This window comes from Musca domestica, unplaced genomic scaffold (genome assembly GCF_030504385.1).
Source record: "Musca domestica strain aabys unplaced genomic scaffold, Musca_domestica.polishedcontigs.V.1.1 27, whole genome shotgun sequence".
Lineage (NCBI taxonomy): Eukaryota > Metazoa > Arthropoda > Insecta > Diptera > Muscidae > Musca > Musca domestica.
Window position 1 is genome coordinate 8,843,466 of NW_026712286.1, and position 23,336 is coordinate 8,866,801.

At 37.1% G+C, this 23,336-nt stretch overlaps 7 protein-coding genes, 2 long non-coding RNA genes and 2 other non-coding genes across 16 annotated transcripts in view; 3 read left to right on the forward strand and 8 right to left on the reverse strand.

Moving 5' to 3' along the window:
• Nucleotides 1–1,816, reverse strand: part of LOC101900894 (RNA polymerase II elongation factor Ell) — a 31,451-nt gene extending 29,635 nt beyond the window's left edge. Inside the window, exon 1 of the long non-coding RNA XR_225522.4 lies at nt 1,477–1,816. This is a non-coding gene — a long non-coding RNA (RNA polymerase II elongation factor Ell). The remainder of the gene's footprint in view (nt 1–1,476) is intronic.
• Nucleotides 1–5,152, reverse strand: part of LOC101901187 (chromodomain-helicase-DNA-binding protein Mi-2 homolog) — a 49,275-nt gene extending 44,123 nt beyond the window's left edge. Inside the window, exon 1 of one of the 2 annotated variants that reach the window (XM_005180604.4) lies at nt 4,992–5,152. In XM_005180604.4, coding sequence (XP_005180661.1) covers nt 4,992–5,028 — 37 coding nt within the window. In that variant the 5' untranslated portion in view covers nt 5,029–5,152. Of the gene's footprint in view, nt 1–4,263; nt 4,432–4,991 lie in introns of those variants that run through there. The other variant, XM_005180603.4, reaches the window with a different exon arrangement.
• A 278-nt stretch (nt 5,153–5,430) lies between these two features.
• LOC101901743 (U4/U6 small nuclear ribonucleoprotein Prp3) lies at nt 5,431–7,887 on the forward strand. Of its 3 annotated transcripts, none has more exons than XM_005180607.4 (3): nt 5,435–5,594; nt 5,660–6,923; nt 6,997–7,887. In XM_005180607.4, the coding sequence occupies exons 2-3, from the start codon at nt 5,816–5,818 to the stop codon at nt 7,746–7,748; spliced, it is 1,860 nt and encodes a 619-aa protein (XP_005180664.1). In that variant the 5' UTR covers nt 5,435–5,594; nt 5,660–5,815; the 3' UTR covers nt 7,749–7,887. The 3 variants fall into 3 exon arrangements, with proteins under 3 accessions (XP_005180663.1, XP_005180664.1, XP_011291309.1); XM_011293007.3 differs by having other exon boundaries at nt 5,663–6,923; XM_005180606.4 differs by having other exon boundaries at nt 5,431–6,923.
• LOC101901574 (exosome complex component MTR3) lies at nt 7,873–9,036 on the reverse strand. Its single transcript, XM_005180605.4, has 4 exons — nt 8,825–9,036; nt 8,647–8,764; nt 8,267–8,583; nt 7,873–8,202 (listed from the first exon to the last, which is right to left on the reverse strand). Exons 1-4 carry the CDS (start codon nt 8,934–8,936, stop codon nt 7,910–7,912), a joined length of 840 nt encoding a protein of 279 aa, XP_005180662.1. The 5' UTR covers nt 8,937–9,036; the 3' UTR covers nt 7,873–7,909.
• An 83-nt stretch (nt 9,037–9,119) lies between these two features.
• LOC101892842 (biogenesis of lysosome-related organelles complex 1 subunit 3) lies at nt 9,120–10,141 on the forward strand. 2 transcript variants are annotated; one of them, XM_020035731.2, is made up of 5 exons: nt 9,120–9,210; nt 9,277–9,421; nt 9,482–9,536; nt 9,592–9,681; nt 9,834–10,141. In XM_020035731.2, exons 2-5 carry the CDS (start codon nt 9,353–9,355, stop codon nt 10,073–10,075), a joined length of 456 nt encoding a protein of 151 aa, XP_019891290.1. In that variant the 5' UTR covers nt 9,120–9,210; nt 9,277–9,352; the 3' UTR covers nt 10,076–10,141. The 2 variants fall into 2 exon arrangements, with proteins under 2 accessions (XP_019891290.1, XP_058980006.1); XM_059124023.1 differs by lacking the exon at nt 9,120–9,210 and having other exon boundaries at nt 9,264–9,421.
• LOC101887395 (cell cycle checkpoint control protein RAD9A) lies at nt 10,107–11,734 on the reverse strand. The gene is made up of 3 exons (XM_005180608.4): nt 11,584–11,734; nt 11,157–11,529; nt 10,107–11,094 (listed from the first exon to the last, which is right to left on the reverse strand). The coding sequence occupies exons 1-3, from the start codon at nt 11,639–11,641 to the stop codon at nt 10,158–10,160; spliced, it is 1,368 nt and encodes a 455-aa protein (XP_005180665.1). The 5' UTR covers nt 11,642–11,734; the 3' UTR covers nt 10,107–10,157.
• A 653-nt stretch (nt 11,735–12,387) lies between these two features.
• LOC101887568 (UDP-glucose:glycoprotein glucosyltransferase) lies at nt 12,388–17,517 on the forward strand. Of its 2 annotated transcripts, none has more exons than XM_005180610.4 (3): nt 12,388–12,485; nt 12,540–12,864; nt 12,923–17,517. In XM_005180610.4, exons 2-3 carry the CDS (start codon nt 12,606–12,608, stop codon nt 17,338–17,340), a joined length of 4,677 nt encoding a protein of 1,558 aa, XP_005180667.1. In that variant the 5' UTR covers nt 12,388–12,485; nt 12,540–12,605; the 3' UTR covers nt 17,341–17,517. The 2 variants fall into 2 exon arrangements, with proteins under 2 accessions (XP_005180667.1, XP_019891291.1); XM_020035732.2 differs by having other exon boundaries at nt 12,480–12,495; nt 12,563–12,864.
• LOC101887953 (uncharacterized) lies at nt 17,507–18,981 on the reverse strand. Its single transcript, XM_005180612.4, has 4 exons — nt 18,198–18,981; nt 17,998–18,137; nt 17,827–17,941; nt 17,507–17,753 (listed from the first exon to the last, which is right to left on the reverse strand). Exons 1-4 carry the CDS (start codon nt 18,913–18,915, stop codon nt 17,632–17,634), a joined length of 1,095 nt encoding a protein of 364 aa, XP_005180669.1. The 5' UTR covers nt 18,916–18,981; the 3' UTR covers nt 17,507–17,631.
• Nucleotides 18,982–20,454: 1,473 nt separating this feature from the next.
• Nucleotides 20,455–22,632, reverse strand: LOC101888122 (uncharacterized). Its single transcript, XR_891451.3, has 8 exons — nt 22,485–22,632; nt 22,182–22,238; nt 21,918–21,987; nt 21,660–21,722; nt 21,388–21,459; nt 21,031–21,139; nt 20,763–20,820; nt 20,455–20,572 (listed from the first exon to the last, which is right to left on the reverse strand). It is a non-coding gene; the product is annotated as an uncharacterized LOC101888122 (long non-coding RNA).
• On the reverse strand, nt 20,908–20,986 carry LOC131803168 (small nucleolar RNA Me28S-Cm3227). The gene has a single exon (XR_009342496.1). It is a non-coding gene; the product is annotated as a small nucleolar RNA Me28S-Cm3227 (small nucleolar RNA).
• LOC131803167 (small nucleolar RNA Me28S-Cm3227) lies at nt 21,206–21,286 on the reverse strand. The gene has a single exon (XR_009342495.1). It is a non-coding gene; the product is annotated as a small nucleolar RNA Me28S-Cm3227 (small nucleolar RNA).
• Nucleotides 22,633–23,336: the final 704 nt, after the last annotated feature.

The following is a 23,336-nucleotide window of genomic DNA, read 5'->3' on the forward strand; positions in this document are numbered from 1 at the left end:
GATTGAGGAGGGTGGGGGTGGCAAATATGTGTATGTGCAAAACCTCAAGTCATCGAAATGTTCCTTGTACCCACATTTATTATTGCTGGTGTTTGTTGCTAGCTAGTGTATTGTACCTCCTTAACCGTGTAGAAGAAGAAGAAGCAGCAGAAAAAATGAATGCATTACATGGAATTTTCTATCCACTTCTGGGGTTTTCCCATGTTCGTAAATAACAACACGAACTCGATTTGCGAGAACCTGCTTCAACAAATTGCGGAGGAGAGAGAGCACACACCATCATCATCACATCACATACACCAAAAAAAAGGAGAAAAAGAGAGAGACACTAACTACGATGAGGCGACGAGAGGGATATTGCAAAAACAACACAACGCACAGAGCCAAGCCAGCAGATGCTCTCAATAAAACAAGAAAAAAAAATATGTTGATATGTAAAGGAAACGAGGAACGAGAAGAAAGACACGAATATTAATCATAGTTTTTCACGATAGAAAGAATTAAAAAAAAACAAGAAACAAATTATATATATTCCTATTACAGCAATTAATTAACACCTGTAAAACTAATTTTTTCTTCTTTTGAAACTGAGAAAAAAAAATATTTTTTTTGATATAAAATACCAAAAGAAACACACGAATTGTATTAAACCAAGGTTGTTGATTGTTGCGTTTGTATACTTCTTGGCCAATATGTTTTCACAATGAGTGGCTGGCTGGCTAGCTGCTAGGCCAGCAGTTTGTATGTCTGTCTGTCTGTCTGTATGTTTGGTTCACTGCGTTTTTACTTTGCGATGACGACGTTTTTGTTGTTGTTGTTGGTGGTGGTGGCATGGTATTAGTGGTTGATTTATATATCATTTTGGCTTACTGTGTTGTCTTTATTTTAACATTTTTTGGTCTTTTTATTTTAAAGAGCAAATAAAACACATAGGTGGTATTGGTGCTGCTTCTGCGGCTGGTGGTGGTGGTGGTAATGGTGGTTACTATTGTTGGATGACTGATGAAATTTTTTCATCATTCCATTATAGCTGGCATTTGTGTAACATATTTTTGCAAAAAAAAACGTTTAAATTGTTTATAACATTATTACATTACAATTCTAACGTGCTTTTGTTACGAAAATTAATCACAAAATTAAGTTTCTTTAAACAACGAACTTCGCACAAAACCCGACGATTGTTTTTTTTTCTTTTCCTTCATTTCCACGGGGCGAGCAATACTTGCACACGACTGTGGTGTGTAACGCAAATGTACATTTTTTTTTTGGCCGAGCGAAGAAACGAGACAGATCGAATTTTTTCTTTCTTTATTTTTTAAATGATTTGACAATATGATTTCGAAAACAAAAAAAATGATGCACAATATAATAAAAATTCTGTCCAAAAAGACGTCAACGAACATAAGACACAAGAGGGGAACACTTTGAATGAGATTTTTTTGTGATTTTTTCCATTATACATGAAGAATTACGCACTTGATCTGGGGGTTCTCGGGCACTTTATTTCTTGGCAATCTAGGAAACGAAAAACCCAAATTCAAAAGAACTTTCGTTGTTCTATTATCTCTATACACAGCACGTTTTCGAGTTTATTGCAATGCAATAAATTCATGGAATATGTATTTTTGGTAGTTTTAATTAATTTTTTTTTATTAATTCTAATCGTTCTGTCAGTCACACAAAATCACGTCATGGCTTGCCTTGCCACGTCCAAGCAACAATGAATCGTTACTTCTCACAGTGTTCCTCTCAATTGGGCAAAAAAGAGAAATACAAAGGAAAATGGAATTGAAACGTTGTCACGAGAGTGACAGAGATGAGTGTTGACGTTTCTAGTTGAAAAATTGTGACAAGCGAATGTGCAATGCTTAGGGAGAAAAGAGACAGAGTGATGGACAAACATCGTCAATGTTGCCAGATTGTTTTATTGCAAAAGGTTAGATAACATTGTTATTGTCATCATTAAAATGTATTGGAATGAAGAAATGCAAAACGAAGAGATGAAAAAATAGCAACATTTGGCACATGAAATCAACTGGAGAATGAAATGAGCTCGTTTCAATTTCATATTGTCAAGACCATTTGTTTCAATGTATTCGTGTAGGCAGTAAGTAAATACTTCAAAATTTAATGTAAGCAATTAATTGTAAATCATCATCATTTCTAGAGAAGTTTTTTAACAATGGGATGTTGTTGTTTCTCTTTTTGTTCACTCGTAAATTTCAGATAATTAAAAAAATAGAATTGGAAGAGAGTTAAAAAATTTAAATAAAAATGAGCAAAAGTGCTTTCCATAGTAGAACTAAGGTAAAATCATGCAATCATATGTTTAAAATTTTTTCCAATTTTTACTTTTGACAACATCTCATTGTCAAAATGTATATTCATAAATTCATAGTATATACAGGGTGAGATGAAAAAACTGCAACCAACTTCAGACTGTTGTCATCGCTAAGCCACTCGTTAGACAGATGTTAAAATTTTTAGTACATTTTGGTGAGAATTTTCCGGAAAAAAAGTGATGGAATTCAAGCGTGGTAGTGCGAAGCGACTTGATCGAAATCCGCGTTGCAGTGGCCGAAAAATTGCTTGTGAGCTGAACATATCGCAATAATCCATTCGGCAAATATTCAAAAATGAGCTCGGGCTAAGGCCATTGAAATTCCAAAAAGTGCAAGAACTTACATCGCAACAGAAAGAAAATAGACTCAAAAGAGCTAAAGAGTTGCTTCGCTTGGTCGAAAGTGGTGAACTGCCGAATCCAATTTGGTTTTTTCCGATGAGAAGACATTCGATGGTCGCTCTCCGCTCGTATTAATCATAATATATGCCGAATATTATCGAGAAAATATTCTGGAGGGTGTATTAAAGCCTTGGGCACGAAAACATTTTGGCCGCAGACCTTGGACATTCGAACCGGACTCAGCACGCGCCAACAAAGAATAGTTCTAAAATGAGGTTCCTCGCTTCATTTCCAGCGCACAATGGCCACTAAAATCTCCGGATACCATTCCGTTGGACTATTGTGTCTGGAGTATTTTTCAAGGAAAGCAAGGTTGGCAATAAAAAATAATCATTGGCCGATTGAAGGCCATAATTCGTGCCAAAGGTGACCAATTCGAACAAATCTAAACTTAATTCTAAAATTTGATGCTATTTCCCACAATTTATGCTTTCATTCAATAAAAATTTAAAAAAAATGTAAAAATTATGGCGTTTGACTTTGTTGCAGTTTTTTTTATCTCACCCTGTGTATTTACCTGAAGTTTACACATGAAAGTGACTTTAGCAAATTGACACTTGCATGTGCAAATGCTATACTAAAATTTAAAGCTTTATCACAAATTAGGTTTATTTATTGTAACTTAGTTTTAAATTCAGTTTGTAAATAAAATTGCATTGTAAAATTAAAAAAGTAACACGCAGAGCGATATTTAAATAACGTTTTGTGTGCTTTACCATAAATAATTTCAAAATTTTATACATAATTTAAAAATGAGTTATTGTTAATCTAATTACTTACCTGATTCTTACATTCATCTTAAAACAATCAAATAATATATATTTATAAATATTTTTAATTTCGGTGGCAAACTGTCAAAATCAAGAACTTGATGATTTTAGAAAGTGAAATTAATATTAAAGTATGTATATGACCTTTTATAAAATTATTTTTCCCAATTTTTGAAAAAAATTTCAACATTTTTGTTTTCTAGAACAAATTTGTGTTTTCTTTTAGGGAACACACCTAATGCAACAACTGTGTCATAAATAAAGGAATGAACTTTCATGTAAATACAGCCCTGATAGGTGTTTCATTTCATTGTATGATGAGAAACGTCAAGAGAATAAAACAGTATATAGCTCTCTCATGAGACCTGATTAATAAAAACAAATGTTAGAATGAGATAGAAGAGAATGCGGGAAATTACAACAAATTGCGAATTTTTTTATCTAGGGCCACAGCAGTTTTCCATTTTATTTTTTATTATAAAAAGGATAATGCAAACTCTGGGCAATGTAAATTCCAATGCAAACTATCACATAAACAAATGCCACACTGAATTTGTACATAAACACATATTTTAACATTACATAGCGTCTGAGAGTGGTAAAATGTTTGTTTTGATTCTCCACTACATGGTGCTGCCATTGAGACACCACAAGCCGACGCTTAATTTTTTTTGTGTGCCATGACATGCTTGCTTTCTTGTCGCTGCGTTTTTGGCATTTGACTTTTTCTTGAATTTTTTTACCACTTACCATGGATAGTTTCCTCATTTTCTTCTTCGGAAGCCATTGTCAATGATTGGCAAGAGATTTGTTGATTAAATATAAAACAACTACACTTTTATTTTGCAAAACAAAAAGAAATATTCACAAGTTTTCTCCACACGCACACACTAAAATGTATCAGATCACTAAGAGAACCAAGTTCAACTAAATCGTTGGCATCGGCGTTACTATGGAGCTGCGCGGCAATTTGTGTCGCCGGTGTTCTCTTGAGACAAAGTAGAGCCTACACTAGTTGCGTGCGCCTCAAATTGAATTTATAACAAAAAATACTAAATAAAATTAATTACCTATTTCAATAAGAAATAAACAAAATTTGTTTAGAAAACATTCAATAGTTGTTAAGCTTTGGGTGACATTTCCAAATAATGCATTAAAAAAATCCCCAATATCTAAGAAAATCCCAATATTGGCAACTCTGTAATGTTTTTTTTACAAACTCTAATCTCCAACTCTCCCACTAAAAACAAAATATGCCGCAACGAATAACACGTCAAAAAAACAGACTGTAGAATAGTGAAATACCAATTCCATTATTGTTCAAATAAAATGCCACATTGAATTCCTTTCTTTGGCTCTTATTTAGCCTACCACTTGTTTGTTTTGATTCTTTAAATGCCGAACAATCGCCAATAAGCAAGTTTTGTTATTGTTCCATCAACATGCTTGCAATTTTGTTTATCTTGAAAATGACTTACCTTGCATAGTTTCTTCATGTTCTTCGTCCGAAGCCATTTTCAGTTATTCAAATGTTATTATTTTTTAAGATAAACTTCAATTATTTAATTTATTATTGTGCAAAAACGATAAATGCAATTTCACAAGCACTCACTCTCAATACTTTTCACACTCCGGTTCTAAGAGAGCGCGGAGCCAAACTTCAGTGTTTATAACGGCGGCACAGAAAGTAAAGACCGCCCTTTTTAAAGTGTACCATTTGTGTTGGCGTCTGTCATATACTTTTCATATAAATTCATGGATATAAAGCAATAACAGCTTTCATATCAATAAACTTTGGCATAATTAAGAAATTTATTTCAGCAACTTATTTTACTCACACTAATATTATAATAAATAGTATCTTGTCACATTTAATATGTCGCCTTACGTAGACATTTAAGATGTAATCCAGTTCTTGACAGCTGTCAGATAGTAAACGTTTTTCGTTTTGTTGTTCGGATTCACAAGCTTCCCCGACTTCTCTTTTGTATAAAAAAGAAAACTACTTCCAACAATTTCATGGTGTTCCACATTGACCATTTCTTGTGAATTCTATGCTATCGTCCACACACACATGATTGGTAAATAAGCCTTTGATCTATTAACAGTCCATATTAATTGTGAAATTATGTCCTATTCGCGCAAGGAGATCGATGACTTGCATGCTGACATTGTTTCGCTGGTCGCCGCGAAGGCAAACCTAACCAGCAGCGATGAACAACGTAACGTGGTAGCTTCCATCGAACACTGCCTCTACAATGGGTATGAACGTCGGCGTATATGTGAAAAATTGGAAAAATATATGGAACCGAAATATTCGTCCAAGTTGGTTGACAAGCTGCAGGATCGTCTAGATGAATACAAACGAAAGCAAAGAAAACGCGCAAATGATCCAAGCGATTCTTCTAAACCAGCTGAGGGTGGATCGGAAGTTGCAAAGAAATCCCGCTTCGATGTGGTCACACCCAGTGCCGCCAATGGTAATGGTGCCAAGGCCGCGGCTCCTCAAGTTCCAAGTGTGGCACCCATAACACCAGCAACGACATTACCCACAATGCCCGCGTCGCTAATGGGAAGCCTTGGCGCAACATCATCGCTTAACAGCAATCAAATAAAATTAATGATGGTTAATGCCCAGCGTGAAATCGAGGAGCGGAAAAGAGCATTGAGTCAACTTAAGGGCAAAGATCCGTTGCTGGCATCTTTGCAACACCCCCCACCAACAACCCCCCTGATTAATCAAAATTTGGCTAAGGTTAGTAGCGAAGCCGATGAGAAGGCAAGAAAAATTGCCGAATTGCAGGCCCAAATTCGTGCAAAGTTATCCGGTTCTTTGGGAGCGTTAATACCTCCCATAACACCGGCCGTCACCGAACGCCCAAAGCCATTGATTTTGGATGAAGAGGGAAGAACCGTTGATAAAAGTGGCCGGGCCATTAATATCCCAACTGTAACGCCCACACTTAAGGCAAATATTAGGGCCAAGAAACGTGAGGTTTTCAATAAGTCTCAACACCATACCGATAAGACCTCAAGCCAAGATGACACATTGAAATTTTTCGATGATCGAATAACCCTGAAACCGGGTAGTCGCAATAAGAGAGCTTTACGTTTCCATGAGCCTGGAAAATTCCAACAAATGGCCGAACGTATGCGTATGAAAGCCCAACTGGAACGTTTGCAAAATGAAATATCACAAATAGCTCGGAAAACTGGTATAAGTTCGGCGACAAAGCTGGCCTTGATTGCACCCAAACAGGATACACCCGATGATGTGCCATCTATGGAATGGTGGGATTCGGTAATTCTTACCAATGACCTTAACACATTGGATGAGGATGGAAGAATTAAGATTCGTCAATCGGCCATAACAAATCTTATTGAACATCCCACACAAATGAAACCTCCTAGTAAGTACCTATTTCTCGCAACTTTTTATGTTTTTAAGGACCTCAATTTGACTATATTTTTTTCTCTCTCTAGACGAACCCTTAAAGCCGGTATATTTGCCTGTATTCCTCACCAAAAAGGAACGCAAGAAACTACGTCGCCAGAATAGACGTGAAGCGTGGAAGGAGGAACAGGAGAAAATACGTTTGGGTCTAATACAGGCTCCGGAGCCCAAGTTACGTATTTCTAATTTAATGCGTGTTTTGGGTACCGAAGCTGTACAAGATCCCACGAAAATCGAGGCACATGTGCGAGAACAGATGGCCAAGCGACAAAAAGCCCACGAAGATGCAAATAATGCTCGAAAACTGACCGCGGAACAGAAGAGTGAAAAGAAGATTCGTAAAATCAAAGAAGATACCTCGTGTGGTGTGCATATCAGTGTCTATCGTATCAAAGATCTACAGGATAATGCCAGTAAAAAGTTTAAGGTGGAAACCAATGCCAAACAATTGCATATGACTGGAACGGTGGTATTGTTTCGAGATTGTTGTGTCGTTGTGGTGGAGGGCGGCCCGAAGCAACAAAAGAAATATCGCCGCCTTATGCTGCATCGCATCAAGTGGGATGAGGATATTGTTAAGGGTCCCGATGGCCAAGAAGTTCCTAATTCATGTGTATTGGTTTGGGAGGGTACAAGTCAACGTCGTCACTTTGGTGAAATTAAATTCAAAGTATTTCCTATGGAAAAAATGGCACGAGAATTCTTCCAAAAGCATCAAGTTGAACACTACTGGGATTTGGCTTATTCAGGAGCTGTGCTTGAGGCCTCTACTGATGAGTAAACATGTAAAGTTATACGACTTGTTATAAAAAAATCATACTTTAGGCTATTATTCAGGGAACCAAATTCATCATTCATGTTCATTCATGAAAGGCGTCAACTAAAAATATAAACAAAATTCTCGATTGTGTCTTTCGGTACATGATGTGTGTTTTATTCTTATTACGAGTTATTTTCCATATCTTCATCTGAGCCATTGCTCTCCTCCCCTTCTTGGCTGGCAATGTGTTGTTTAACCTTGTTGACTAGAACGTGTTTAATTGTGTCCACCATACGTAAATTTATTGCCAGGGAATGGTCACACAAACGCTCTAGGGTCTCTGGCAGGAGATAACCTTTTTGAAAACATTCTGATATCTGCCCCACTCCGGATAAACTGGCTGTTACTAATACTCCATGTTCTTCCGAGGAGTTGTCACATCCTGGTAGGCTTCTCAACAAGTCCTCTACGTCAGCTGAATACATTTTTTTAAAATAATAATTAACATTGAAAATGCTACGAGATTTGCTTCATCTCACCTGTTGGATTAACAAACTCCTGGCCATTTAGTACACAAACGGTGGATGATGTTAACAAATCGTAGGTGGGTATACCACCTTCAATCAGTGCTGCACCGCAACAATTGATTGCCGTACTCAGGGCACATCCATCATCATCAATTATCAGAACCTTGATCTCCAGCTGGAAATTGGCAAATTCGTGACGACAAATAACCGGCTCTAAGGCTTTCTTCAAGGCCACACTCATAAAAGATTCTTTGCGGGCAACAACTTCGGAATCTAGGGCAGCAAAGGGGGCATATTTGACACTGCATAAAATCAAGCCAAGTGTGCCACTGTAAGAAAATACCTCTCTATTAGTAAAACTCTTTCGCTTGATCGGGATTCATTATTATTACCTTCTGTTGCTATTTTTACTTATTTCCTTTGGTGGTTCTACTTGGGCCATAACTTTTGTGTTGCCATATTCCATATAGGCAGAGCCTTTTACATTGGACACCGCTCCAACTTTAATAACTGCAGACAATATGAATATTATTTTAATTGTAAAACTAAAAGTTAACTTCTACATCTTACATGTGGGTCTGGGTTCAAGTTCTAACGTTTTTGGTGTAGTTAATCTGTCGAAAAGTTCTTTTGGATTTACCCGAGGAGCATAGCTTCCAAATACAACACCACTCTGGGCCATTTTTGTCTCTTTACAATGGTTTGGAGGGAAACGTGCGTGCTTGCTTGCTTGATTTAGTTTGTTTTGTTTTTTCCCTTTTCTATTTCACGTTCTTCTATTGAACTGTAAGGAACCCTTTGGAACTAGTTCAAAATCTAAATGAACAGTTGGTATATTATTCATTTGTCGGTGCCTAGCAATTCGTTTGAAAGGTCTTTTTTCAGCAAATAATTCCATCCAAGTCATTTGCCTTGTTCCCTCCAAAGCCCTGAAGGACATTTCTATAGTTCCAATGGTAACTTGATTGCTTTTGCAAATTAACTTCAAATAATTATCGTTTTCCCTCGTATTAAACTTAAAGGAACCTTTTGAAACTAGTTCCATTATTTCCCTTAAGAGCTGCCCACTATCCAATCTGCTGATAAAGGAGGACTAACATGAACGACGTTGTCCGTGGAGAAGCTTCTGAATCGGAGGATGAAAATGCAGGACCAAACTTGAAAAAGGTATATGTTTTCTGAAAGTCTTTAGGGATAACAAAATAATTTATATCAATTGTTTCATAGAATATATTGGCTGCAGAACTTCCTGGAGAGGCCACAGAGACATCATCAGACGAAGGTATGTGCAATGTATTTGTTTCTTCGAATTTCAATTTACACTTTGTGTATTGCAGATGTTTATGATAAAAGTTTAGATGGGAACACTGAAAGCCGCAGCAATTTAGAGTCCATTTATTCAAACAATTTACTTCAAAGAAAGCTAAGTACGTTTTAAAGTCTAAATTAAAAGATTTTGCGTGGGGTCGTGAGGAACAGGCCCAACAAATATTCCTCTTAAAAATCTAGTTCTAAGAAGCAAAAAGTCTCAAGCATTTAATCTGAGCCATGCCATTTAACTAAATTCCTTTAATTCCAGTTGACAACAACTTAAATATATGGCGAAGCCTCAACGCATTTGTAAAAAATCTTGTTACACCTGCATCCAAACAGTTGCTGTCAACCGATCAGCTATTGATTAAATCGCAACTTTCAATGCAATCGGTTTTGGTGACGCTTAATCAGACGCAAAGTAATGTAAAAAAGCTCTATGAAAAAAGTGATGCTGTTTTTACAACAAATTTCATACCAACAATCAATATACCACCCGACAACAATTGAAGAGGCCCTGAATTGTATAAAAACTTCCGTTTTTTTTTCTTTAAATAAAACACACTTTTATATGTATTTAATAACATATCTTTCAGTCTTCAGTATCAGAATTTGGAACAAATACCTGACTACTGGGGGAAGGTTCTTTGGGTACATAGGTAGATTCGAAGCATCTAGTAAATATTGAACGTAATTTGGGTACATGTTCCCGTTGCGGTGATTGGGGTATAGTATCGGCATCATCATCATCATCGGAGTTTTGGTCATTTTTATTTGTCTCAGTACTGGCAAATGTTACAAAGACTTCACTTTCTCTCACCGCTGGCAGGCTGCTGGTGTGCAATGCATTGTCCTCTGCCACAGCTGCAGCTAATATTAGGTCATCCTCATCATCTTCCATATCAAGATCTTCTTGTGTTAAATTCCTGGCCACATCCACCGACTGAAGGGTGTCGTTATTATTATCCGTGTTAAACCGAAATAACGTTGAGTTATTACTAAGTGTAGTCTCTTCAGATAATCTTTTTTTGTTTATACGGTCTTTGTCTATTACTTTGGGGTTACTATGTTTACGTTTCTGGCCAGAGGTTGCAAAACTACGATGCGTACTAGCTTCTTTCACCTCTGATTCCCGGCACTCCTCGTACATGCTGACATCGTCCGTGTAAACTGTTGTCATGACCAGGGTACATTCGATCAAATCCAGTTTGCAAATTTTTATAAATATGGGACCGCCGGCCTCATTGAAATTTAAGGTAATCGATTCGCCAATACTCTCGGCAAACAGAAGAAATGATCTGAACTCTTTTAAACTGAATGTCACGGCCGATTCTTCGTGGATGTTGTATGATTCGAATTCCGTTGGACTAAGTTTCAGTTGTGAACGCATAAACTTGTCATTGACCCGGGCGCCTTCAATGTAATTTTTGGCCGTTAACCCATTGCCCATTGCTTCCAGTGTCATTTCCACCTCGGCAGCATTGAAGTTATTTGAAATGTCATTAAATAGTTTATACGAACCAACAATTCTAAAAATAAATATATGCTAAAAACATTTCCAAAATTCTAACATATTCCCAAACAAACTTACACGTTCGATGTATCCTCCATCGAAACAGCCGCTGTAACATTTTCCTCATCAACTATGGAAATTAAAACATTCTTAATGGTTTCCAAACGACATTTGAACTGAACCTGCAGTTTAGACTGTTCGATGAGTAACCTTATTTCACAACGTTCCACCTGTTTCATATTCTTGAAAACAGCCAATATAGCTTTCATTGTTATCTTGCAGTAGCTACCCTCCTCCGCATTGAAATGTTCAAAGAACACACGTTTGAATCGAAATGTACCCATAGCCGATTTGGACACATTAAAGGTACGCAGCTGTAAGCCATCTTGATCGGCTTCCAAATATAAATCGGATCCAAATTTGGCCAAAGATTGTATTGCCTTTGCAATGACTGTAATTTTGTTTAATTATTTTAGCAAATTTTGTAGATAAATCACGAAATTACCTCGGGCATTTCCACCATCCAACGAACACTTCATGTCGGCGAAAAAAAATGTAAACATAGAGTTCACGATGAAGGTTCAACTAAAAGATTCACTGAAAATGAACGACAGAGCCAGTTCTGCTAATGGCGTTCCTTGCCAGTTGCGAAAAATATTTTTAGCTTGTGGCAGGGGGAGAAGTGTAACCTTTCACATGAACAATTTCCATTAATGATTTGCTTCATTAATGATTGTGCTTTTCACAGACATCAAAAGATTGAAATTAAAACTTAAGAATATATAATTAGAAAGTGTTGTTCACCAATAACCGAGTAGTTCAATTCAATGATTCACTAAAAACGAGCAGCAATACTAGTTCAGTAATTAAAAGAGAATGACAAGATAAAGGGCGGGAAATGGATGAAGGCATCATCTTTTTTGGAATTTGGATGATTTAACTAAAATAGTGCACGAAAGGATAATTATGCATTATGGTTTACACAAATTTTGACAAACAAGCACCGAATCACGATAAAAATATCAGAGTCACGCATTAGGAGGATGTCCCTTATTGCACATTTTACATAAAAAATGTTTCAAATACTTTTGAGCTATACCGATGAGAGTTTTTGGAAAAACTTTTGGAACGTCGTCTGTCTTGGGAGGCCCCCATCTTCTTTACAAATCCCTGCTGGATCATGGCAAATAACTTTAAATTTAGTTGTCCGTTATCATAGTAGAATAGCAGAGCTGCATGCATTTTGTCATGTAAAATATTCTGACGTATTTGCAAATTAAAATACAACTCTGGTTTGCCAATAATCAACTTTTCTTTTCTTTCAGAGACGTGGTGTTTATTCCGGCAATTCTATTGTGTTGTTTTTCGGAATCAGTTCAAAGGAATTGTTTCACATCCTAGGCTGAGGTGGTGTTAAGTAATTATTTCATAAATATAACTAAATAATATATATATTTATAGTCATCGATAATTATGTGTTAAAGAACAGCAGCAAGCCGCATAGCATAGAGTATTATTGAGTTAGCAATGATGTGGCTTAACAACAAAATGGGCAAGGCTCTAATATATTACCTTGCTAGCTGTTATTTGCTGGTGCTGGCTCACAGTGGAAACGCGGAAACTGCAAAAAGCAAAAGTTATCCCATTACCACGTTGATTAATGCCAAATGGGAACAAACACCATTACACTTGGAAATCGCCGAATATTTGGCCGATGAAAATCCAAATTTATTCTGGGACTTTGTAAAGGATGCAGCCGATTTGGATACACCGTTAACAAGTTATGGTGAGATTTCAGCAGACAAATCGATATGAATAGTTAATTTAATATAGTCCTATTGCAGATACGGAATCTCAAAGTTATAATGCTGTCCTAAAACTGGTACGCAAGGGTCTCACCGAAATTCAACTGCCATTAATGAAACTAGTAGTGTCCATGCATAGTTTAACGCCTCGCATTCAAACTCATTTTCAAATTGCTTCAGATGCTTTGGCCAAAGGATCATGTCCAGAAACCACTACTTTTGTCCAGTTGGATAGGGAGTTGATTTGCAGTTTTGATGAACTACGGCAAAAATTAAGTACAGCAAATGAGAAGCCACCTGTGGTGTCGGTAGAGACTTATGCCTTTGATCACATTTTCCCTGGTTCAGAAAATAATACCCGCACTGTGGTCTTATATGGTGACTTGGGCTCCTCAGCATTTGCCCAATACCATTATCTTTTGTCAGCAAAGGCTTTGTCGGGAAATGTGCGCTATTTAACGCGCCACTATTTGCCTGAAAAGCAAAGAGATGCCCGCAAACGTGTACGCCTCTCCGGATATGGTGTAGAATTGCATTTGAAATCCACGGAATATAAATCTCAAGATGATGCCCCGAAACCAGCCGATGGCAGTGCTGAGGATGCATCAAGTACGACAGGTGAAATGGAAGTCCAGGGCTTCGATTTTAGTGTCTTGAAGGAACGTTTCCCTACCATGGCCCATTCGTTGGACAAATTGCGCCAAAGTTTGTTACAGGGCAACGATGAGATTGCCCAACTCAAGGCATGGGAATTCCAAGATTTGGGCTTACAAGCTGCCCAGGCCATTGCCGAGATTGATGGAGAGGAGGCATTGAAAATTTTACAATTCACTGCCCATAACTTCCCTATGCAGGCCAGAGCTTTGCTTAGCCACAAAGTCAGCCAACAACTGAGGGACGAAGTTAAACACAATACCGAAATCTTTAGCCGCAGTTTGAATATAGTTCCGCCCGATGGAGCCTTGTTTATTAATGGTTTGTTCTTTGATGCTGATAGCATGGATTTGAATTCGCTGATTGAAACTTTGCGAACGGAGGTAAGGGTATTGGAAAATCTCCATAATAGTCAGGTGAGGGGTCGATTGGCCTCGACACTTTTGGCTTTGGATTTTAGTGGTTCGGGATCCAAGGAGTTTGCCATCGATATACGTGATACGGCAATTTCGTGGATTAACGACATTGAAAAGGATATGCAATATCGCCGCTGGCCTTCAAGTGTAATGGACCTGTTGAGGCCCACATTCCCTGGTATGCTGAGGAATATACGTAAAAATGTTTTCAATTTGGTCTTGGTTGTGGATCCCCTACAACCATCCAGCCGCAATCTGATCAAATTGGCGGAAAGTTTTGTTTTGCACTTGGCCCCAGTTCGTCTGGGTCTGGTGTTTGATGCCCGCAAAGCGAATGATGGCAGTCAGGAGGATTATTTGGCCCTTACTTGTGCTTTTAACTATTTGGTACAAAAGAAAGATGCCCGTTCTGCGTTGAGTTTTCTTACCGACATCTTTGCCAATGTCGATGCCAAGCAATCGGTCAAACGTAAACACATTAAGTCGCAAATGAAGAAGACCTTTGAGAAGCTTTCGGGATCTAAAATTGATGCTATACTAGACGAAGATTCAGACTATGATTATGGCCGGCAATTGGCTTTGGAATTTGTTGAACGTTTGGGCTTTTCTGACTCACCCCAGGCTCTGCTGAATGGTGTGCCAATGCCAAGTAATATCCTATCCTCGGATAGTGATTTTGAGGAAGCCATATTTTCGGAAATCATACAACAGACCACAACCCTGCAGAAGGCTGTATATCGCGGAGACCTTACCGATTCTGAAGAGATCTTAGATTACCTTATGAATCAGCCGCATGTTATGCCCAGATTGAATCAACGCATTTTGGGAAATAATGAAAATGCCAAATTCCTTGATCTCACCGGAACACCACACAATGATTTGAGTAATGTCAAGGCCTTGGCGTTGCTTTCAAATCGTGACATGACCGCCACACTGCTAAAGAACATTAAATATTTTGAGGGTAAACATTCGTATGAGACAATAGGGGATAGTAAATTGCATTTCCTTACCCTGTGGCTTTTTGGAGATTTGGAGAAAGCGAATGGCCGGGAACTTCTGAAGAATGCCTTGCAATATGTGCGAGCTGGCGCCAGTGTACGTGTAGCTTTCATACCCAATGTCGAGGGATCAGATGTGGCACGTAAAGATAATCTAAATCGTTTGGTCTGGGCCGCCCAGCAAACATTGAAACCCAAAGAAGCAACCGACACGGTACTGAAGTGGCTAAAACAATCGTCCGACAAATGGGAAATACCCAAGGCTGTGAGTGAATTTATTGCCTCGACAGAATTGCACATGAAAATCCTAAGAGTCTACAGCCAAAGGGTATTGAATTTAAAGACCTCCGAACGTTTGGTCATTGGTAATGGTAAAATTATTGGTCCCATATTGGATACGGAACTGTTTGGCATTGAAGATTTTGGTTTAATTGATCGTTTCAATGCCATACAGTACGGTGACAAGTTGAGAAAATCATTGACAAGTAATTCCCATGAATTGGAGGAGGATTTCAATAGTGATACGCTTTTAAAGCTGTACGCTTCGCTCTTGCCACGACAGTCGAAAACCAGATTTAAATTACCCGAAGATGCCAAACATGCCCATTCCGTTGTGAAACTCAAACCGAACCGTGACGACTTGCCTAGTTTTGAAATCAATGCCATTGTGGATCCAGCATCAAGAAGTGCCCAAAAGTTGGCTCCCATTTTGATACTGCTACGCAATACCATCAACTGCAATATGCAGGTGTTTTTGACACCTGTCACCCAGCACAGTGATATGCCGGTGAAAAATTTCTATCGCTATGTTGTGGAGCCTGAGGTACAATTTCTACCCAGTGGAGAGATGGCTGAAGGACCATTTGCCAAATTCACCGGGGTGCCAGCGAATTCCTTGCTTACGCAAAATCTACAAGTTCCTGAAAATTGGTTGGTTGAGGTCGTACGATCCGTCTATGATTTGGACAACATCAAGTTAAGTGATATAAATGGTCCAGTCCACAGTGAATTTGAATTGGAATATCTTTTGCTGGAGGGTCATTGCTTTGATAGCAGTACCGGTGCCCCGCCTAGGGGCCTCCAAGTTACATTGGGCACACGGGAAAATCCTGTTCTGGTGGATACAATTGTCATGGCCAATTTGGGTTATTTCCAATTGAAAGCCAATCCCGGCGTTTGGACATTGAAATTGCGTGAGGGCAAATCGGCCGATATATATGACATAACCTATGCCGAAGGACCAAATACGGTGCATAAAAATGAGAACACTCAAGTTGTGATAAGCTCCCTCAAATCGCATGTCATCAAAATGAGGGTCACCAAAAAACCGGGCATGTCTCAAATGGATCTCTTGGAGGATGATAATTCACAACAACAATCGGGAATATGGAATTCCATTGCCAGTTCATTTGGCGGAGGTGGTGGCGGTTCGGCTGGCGATGAGGATTCGGAGACCATAAATATTTTCTCTGTGGCCTCGGGCCATTTGTATGAACGCCTGCTTCGCATCATGATGGTCTCGGCCATGAAACACACCAAATCACCGGTGAAGTTTTGGTTTTTGAAAAACTACCTTTCGCCACAATTCATTGATTTTCTACCGCACATGGCCAAGGAATATAATTTCCAATACGAATTGGTGCAATACAAATGGCCGCGATGGTTACATCAGCAAACGGAAAAGCAGCGCACCATATGGGGCTATAAAATCCTGTTCCTTGATGTTCTCTTCCCTCTGAGTGTGAGGAAAATCATATTTGTGGATGCCGATGCCATTGTAAGGGCAGATTTGAGGGAACTTTACGACATGGATTTGGGTGGTGCACCCTATGCCTATACGCCGTTCTGTGATTCGCGCAAAGAAATGGAAGGATTCCGTTTCTGGAAGCAAGGCTATTGGAAATCCCATTTAATGGGCCGGCGTTATCACATTTCAGCCTTGTATGTTGTCGATCTGAAGAGATTCCGTAAAATAGCAGCCGGCGACCGGCTGAGAGGCCAATATCAGGCGTTAAGTCAGGATCCCAACAGTTTGAGTAATTTAGATCAAGACTTGCCCAACAATATGATCCATCAGGTGGCCATTAAATCATTGCCGGATGAATGGCTATGGTGTCAGACATGGTGTAGTGATAGCTCTTTCAAAAATGCCAAGGTCATTGATCTCTGCAACAATCCCATGACCAAGGAGGCCAAATTGACAGCGGCCCAGAGGATTGTGCCCGAATGGAAGGATTATGATTCGGAAGTCAAGCAGCTGATGGCACGCATAGAGGATCATGAAAATGTGGAACATGATGAGCTTCAAACCACCTTGCCGTCCTCCAAAGAGACAACACCAACACCAGCAGCAGCCGCAGCAGATGGCGCCAAACACAGTGAACTGTGATTTTCTACAGATATCATAAATAATATTAAATTAAACAATTGTAATATCTCCAAAAAAAAAGTCCTGTTTAAGTTTTTTTCCAACACCACATTTTCTGAATAAAAGCTCGAAGGTAATTAAAATAACCCATAGTTAAACATGGGATTCAATAAAGAAAAGACATTCCTAAAATGAAAACTTGATCTAGAAACAATTTTAATTAAAAAAATAAAAATACAACAGTCGGTTTGAGACGATATAAAAATAAAAATTACAACATAAACAAATTCGACACATAATAATTACTGATTATCAATTCTTTAAGGCAATGACCTGGTCTGTTACGCGAGTTATCAGGGGATCCAATTCGTTGCGAGGCAAAGATTTACCCCACAACTGGAACAAAGTGTCTTCCGTAAGGGTGTCCACATTGGCTAAGGAGACAAGATGAACAGAAAACATTAGAATGGCTGCGAATTTAAATCGAAAAGACATAGAAATACCCACCATTTCCTTCCTTATTTTCCGGAATAATTAAAGTTAAAAATATCACCAAATCTTTTGCTATGGGACTATGGGTATCACATATTGTATGGAAGGCTCTGGCAGCTTCGGGTGGTATCTAGGTGACAAAACAATTTTAAGTTAAATCTTTTGGGTACTTTTCACCCTCCTTACCTCATTTAAATTGGCAATGAGTATAACATTGCCTTTGGCGATTTTCTTACGGAACTTTTCAATGGCTCGGCCATAGTCTTCCTTTGCCTCGGCAGATGTAAAATCTTCATGGACCATTTCAATGGGCTGTTTTTTATCATCTGAAAATGAAGAACGTTGTTCCATCAAAATATGTGGTGGGAATTTCATAAACGTTTTACCAAAACAACTGGACGTGTGCAGGGCAATTTCCTTTACCAGCTTATCAATACGACTGCCACCATGATGCACAAACAAATATACGGCAGGATCTTCGACACGCTTATTTAAAATCATTTCGATTCCAACTCTTAGAATATTCCATACCTTATGGTCTTGGTGGGGATATGATTTCGCCAGTGGAACATATGAACAATTCTTCATTGGAGCCGGCACAGTTTTCATACGATAATCAATGAAAAAGGCCAAAGCACCGGCAAATACCACCAATAGAATGGCAATCATAAACATTGAAAACAGAGAACTGTTTGTTTTCGGGTCAACAAGAGATTCACTTCTTGAACTGCTGGAAATGCTACTGGAAAAGGATTTATTTCGAAAACTCCTTGCCGCCGCCGGAGTTGTTGAACGATATTTCGGTTGTTTAGGTCTTGGTGGTGTCCTTGGACAACTGCGTGATATTTCAAATGGATCCCGACTAAGGGACCGGTGTCTACTTTCACCATTTTCATAGTCATAGTCAGATCCAGCTGTGTCCGTATAGATTTCATAATTTCCCGTAACATCTTGATCGAGTTCAAATTGTGAATTTTGAGATTCTTCGTCATTCTGTGATTCGGGTGAAACATCAACAAGTTCTACTTCATCGAGGGGGGTTGTTTTTCCAGCTTTATGAATTGGTTTACGGGGTAGGGGTTTAACATTAAGTGGATTGGACATGATTGAAACAAAAATATTAAATTAAAATATTGTAAAATATAAAAAATATAACAAATGCCGCCGCCGCAATGCGTTAATGATGGGATTTTTTTTTTTTTTGGACTCGATAGTTGATTTCTTCGTCAAGAAGTAGTTGGTACCCGATACCCGAAGTATTCATGTACCAGTAAAATATTGTAAAAACCAAAATGAAAGACGTCCCCATCGGAACAAATAAGAAATCAAAAAGAAATGCCCGATAAAAAAGAACGAGAAAGCAAAATCCCCGAGGGACCTCTGTTGTTTACGAATGAGACATGAGGAAATCGAACCGCTGGCCACATTCATTAAATGAACCTGGGGAGTAAGTTCCTTCAACTCGAGGCCGGCTTTAGGTAGTCATTTTGACGCCGTTAACCCGATAATCGAATCCGATTAAATCTTAGTTGGGCAGAACCGGCTGTATGATACCATTGCCGCCGCCGCAGTGCGTTAAACGATGGGAATTACAAAAACAAAAATCTAGATATCAAAGCTTCTTAAACCAGAAGCCATCGCCGTCGAAATAAGATACAAGTGATAAAGCCCAAAATGACAAAAATAGGATTCCTAAGATCGAGTAAATTCCATATCAAGTAGCATCTTCAGTGAGAGCGTTTGTCAGATGGCAGGCTTTTTTTCCCCATGCTGTGGGAATATCGAAATTCTTCCAATACAAAGCTTCTTATTGAGATATATAAAGGAGAACAACGAAACCAAGAAAAATAAGGTTTAGAATTATTAGCGTCTAAACAAAAATAGAGACATAGGATTTGAAATTTTTGACTGAGAAAACGTTTTATAATTTTTTTGTGTCTGTAGTATTTTGGAAAGCAAAGGTACTAATTCGAACAAATCTAAACTTTTTCTAAAATTTGTTTCTTAGATGTTGGGAGAGGAGGAAAAAAAACTATTGTATATGTAGTGATCATATTAGGTCTGTTTGGACAATTTATTTTGTTTTTGTTTAATTTATTTTGTTTTCAAAATATATGATTGTGCCTTGAAATTCAAAGGAAGTCAATCACAATAGTAGTAGTTTGATATCGAACGAAATAATTAAATTTCAGCCATGTTAGAAGAATACTGGTAGACGCATCGACACAGCTGCTGGAACAATTATCTGTCAAACCGATTTTAGAATTAAAAATGTTGAATGAAAAATTATTGAAATTTGTACAATATTGTTGAAAAAATGTATATCATAACAACTTCCGATTTGCGTCGTATAGGACAACATATACAAAACTACATATTTTTGACAAAGCATTTTCAAAAATTTTGACATACAAATGTTCCCAAGCGTTGATGCTTCTTTCCCATGGTTCAAGCATAATTTCTCACATGAAACCCCCATTAATAAACTCCACACAGCACTCCGCCAAGATTTTAAAATATATTGTAATTTGAATTAATCGCATAAACACTTATTTCCCATCCCTACATTAACTGTTATCTACTTTCTGGATGTCATATACCCTTGAATAGGCTCAAAATAGAGCGAATTCATAAAAACACCAATTGTTAAATTTTTAGTTTGTTTTTATTTTCATTAGTACTTGATTTTGATTTGCATTTTTCAGCATTTTCAATTTTTTTAGAGAATATTTCAAGACACCCTTCTTTGCCAGTTGGATATCTGTAAAGAAAAAAATACGGTTTTCTTTTTAAAATATTTTCAATATTTAAAAACAGAAAATTATGTTGAATTCTTTTTTTTTTCAGTTAGAAAGTTGGTTACACGGTGTTTTTGTTCAAATGAACTATACTAATAATAAAACATCATGGAAAGGACAGACAATTTTCAGTTGTAAGAAATAGAAACTAACCTTTTGAATGCAAAATAGGAAATTCAACGCGCTTTGTAATTCATCCACAGTGCATTATCTGTAAAAACAAAGAAATAAAATGCTTTAATTTTCTTCTTTTAAAAAAATTAACAAAAAAAAAAAAAAAAAAAATATTGTAATATAGGTATGTCAGAATCCTTTTGGTTTAATTTGAATGTGTGATCGTCATGGAATTCATTCAGATTAAAGTTATCATCACATACATTTTCATATTACAATTTACATATGACTATATTTGTTTAGTTACCTTTTGCTTTGGGTACAGCGGTAGTTTCCCTCAATTATGTGGTTAAGACCCAAAATGGGAACATAGCGTCAAATTACCATGTGATCCTTCTTCCCGTGACTTTTACAATCTAAAAACAAAAATACAATTTGTTTAGAAAAAATGCATTTTTACAAGCAATAATTATATAAAAAATTGCATGTCAGAATCCTTTTGGTTTAATTTGAATGTGTAATCAGCATAGATTTTGTTCAGATTAAGGTTATCATCACATGCAATATCTTTTTTTAGTAGCAATACAATTTTTAAACTTTTACTTTAAACAAAAAGAAAAAGTAAATGTTGTGGGAAATGGTTATATAGATTTAATATACATACCATTTTATGCACCGTTTCCATTAGTGATTCACTTGGCCAAATTCAGAACAAAAGGACGGACTTAACGTTGACCTAAAATACAAAAGAAACCAGATTAAGATAATGCCAACGAAATATTTCTAATGTTCCTTTACGATTTGGATTCAGTTATAAATGTTTACAGCATGATTTTTTTATAATGGGTTCGACTCAGTAGAGGGACCCTGAGATGGGTAAAATCATCACCATAAAAATATACAACAGAAACCCCAGCCATTTCATTAAATACCAACCTTGGACAAGAATTTCCATTTTTAAAAGGTATTTCATATTCTGCAATAATCAACAGTCTACGCCTGAAACAAACAAATAAATCATTATTTAACAGAAATCATATGAAAATTACAAATATAATCATGGAAAACTGCTATCAGTAAGAAATGTAACAGCATGGGTTTTTTTAATGGGTTCGACTCAGTAGAGGGACCCTGAGATGGGATAATATCATCATAGTAAAATGATAAATGTTCGATTTTCTTTTAAATACTAACCATTTCAAATATGAATGTGGCATACATTTCCATTGGTTCACGGGATGCAGCAATTGATGTGCAAGCATTCCTGAAAAAAAAGAGAAATAATTACATTAGCTTTTTTACAACACATTAAGAATCCTTTACAATTCTACGGCAATCTGTCAGATATGCCTTAAACATCACAAGTATTTCTTAAGAAACCTTGTTTCAGAAGAGGGATCCTGATGGCTTGATATTATCATCAAATACATATTTAATGCAATCATTTACAACACTCACCTTCTTTGTTATTAACATTTCTCGAAATAGCATCATAATTACGTTTGTTGAAAACCCCTAAAACACAAAAAAACAATCATTAATACACAATTGTTTAATAAACATCAATAATTTGGCCGACAGTAAATTAAAAACAATCAGTTGGCCGTTCTTATCTATCGTCAATTGGTTTTATAAAGCATACTTCAATACAAAATTAATGAAACATTAATATGCAGTTCAATTATACTTTATATATTCGGACATGGAACAATCATCAATATGCGTCGAGTGAGTATTAACATTTCTTAAGAATATCCTTACCTATTCGCGGTTTGTAAAAGATAATTTCCCCACGCGGATTTCAAAACAACCAAACGCTTTGAAAGACAAATGAAAAAGAACCCTTTGTGACGTAAATGTGGGGAATTATGGAAACGTGTGAAGTTGGCTGCAGTTGTACAAGTATACTCAATTGACGCCAGAGTGCGCCATTTTGTAGTTGTGGTGTATCTTTATATACGGCGTACGTTGAGATGCTAGTCTTACGTTTACAAATTACAAGAATTAATGATACGTTTACGTTTAAGGATTTAGAATAGCCAGTCTGTTTAAATTTTCAATTCCATATATCAAATAAATCTATATAATGAAGGACAACCCAGAAAAAACTCTAACGTAAATATGACTTTATTTACATATAATGTTAACGAAAAATGTATAAACGAAAAGTATAATTTTTATATTTTAAACTATAAATTGCACTGTTTCATGATAGCAAAATACAGGTAGATGCATGACCCAATTCGAAAGGTTTATCAACTTCAAGAAACGAGGAAAAATTCAACTCTGTGCCTGAGTCTTATAGTGTCGAATAGACTTTTAAATATGCAACAATTGGTTATGTTTATTTTACATTTTTTAGCAAAATACTTATATTGGGGGGAAACCACTAAACATGAATGGTATGTTAGGTTTATTCCCCAAAATTAAATTTGAGATAGTAGGACAATTCTGTTTTGGCCAAAATTGTACAATTTATTGCCCATTAACATCGAAAATTTGCGTTTGAAATAGTTTCTAATTATTTTACTTTTTATTCAAAATTATGTATATGTTTTGACAGAATAGGGCACCAAAAGAAAAAAATTGTATTTAGGGGGTAGTGTAGTTCTA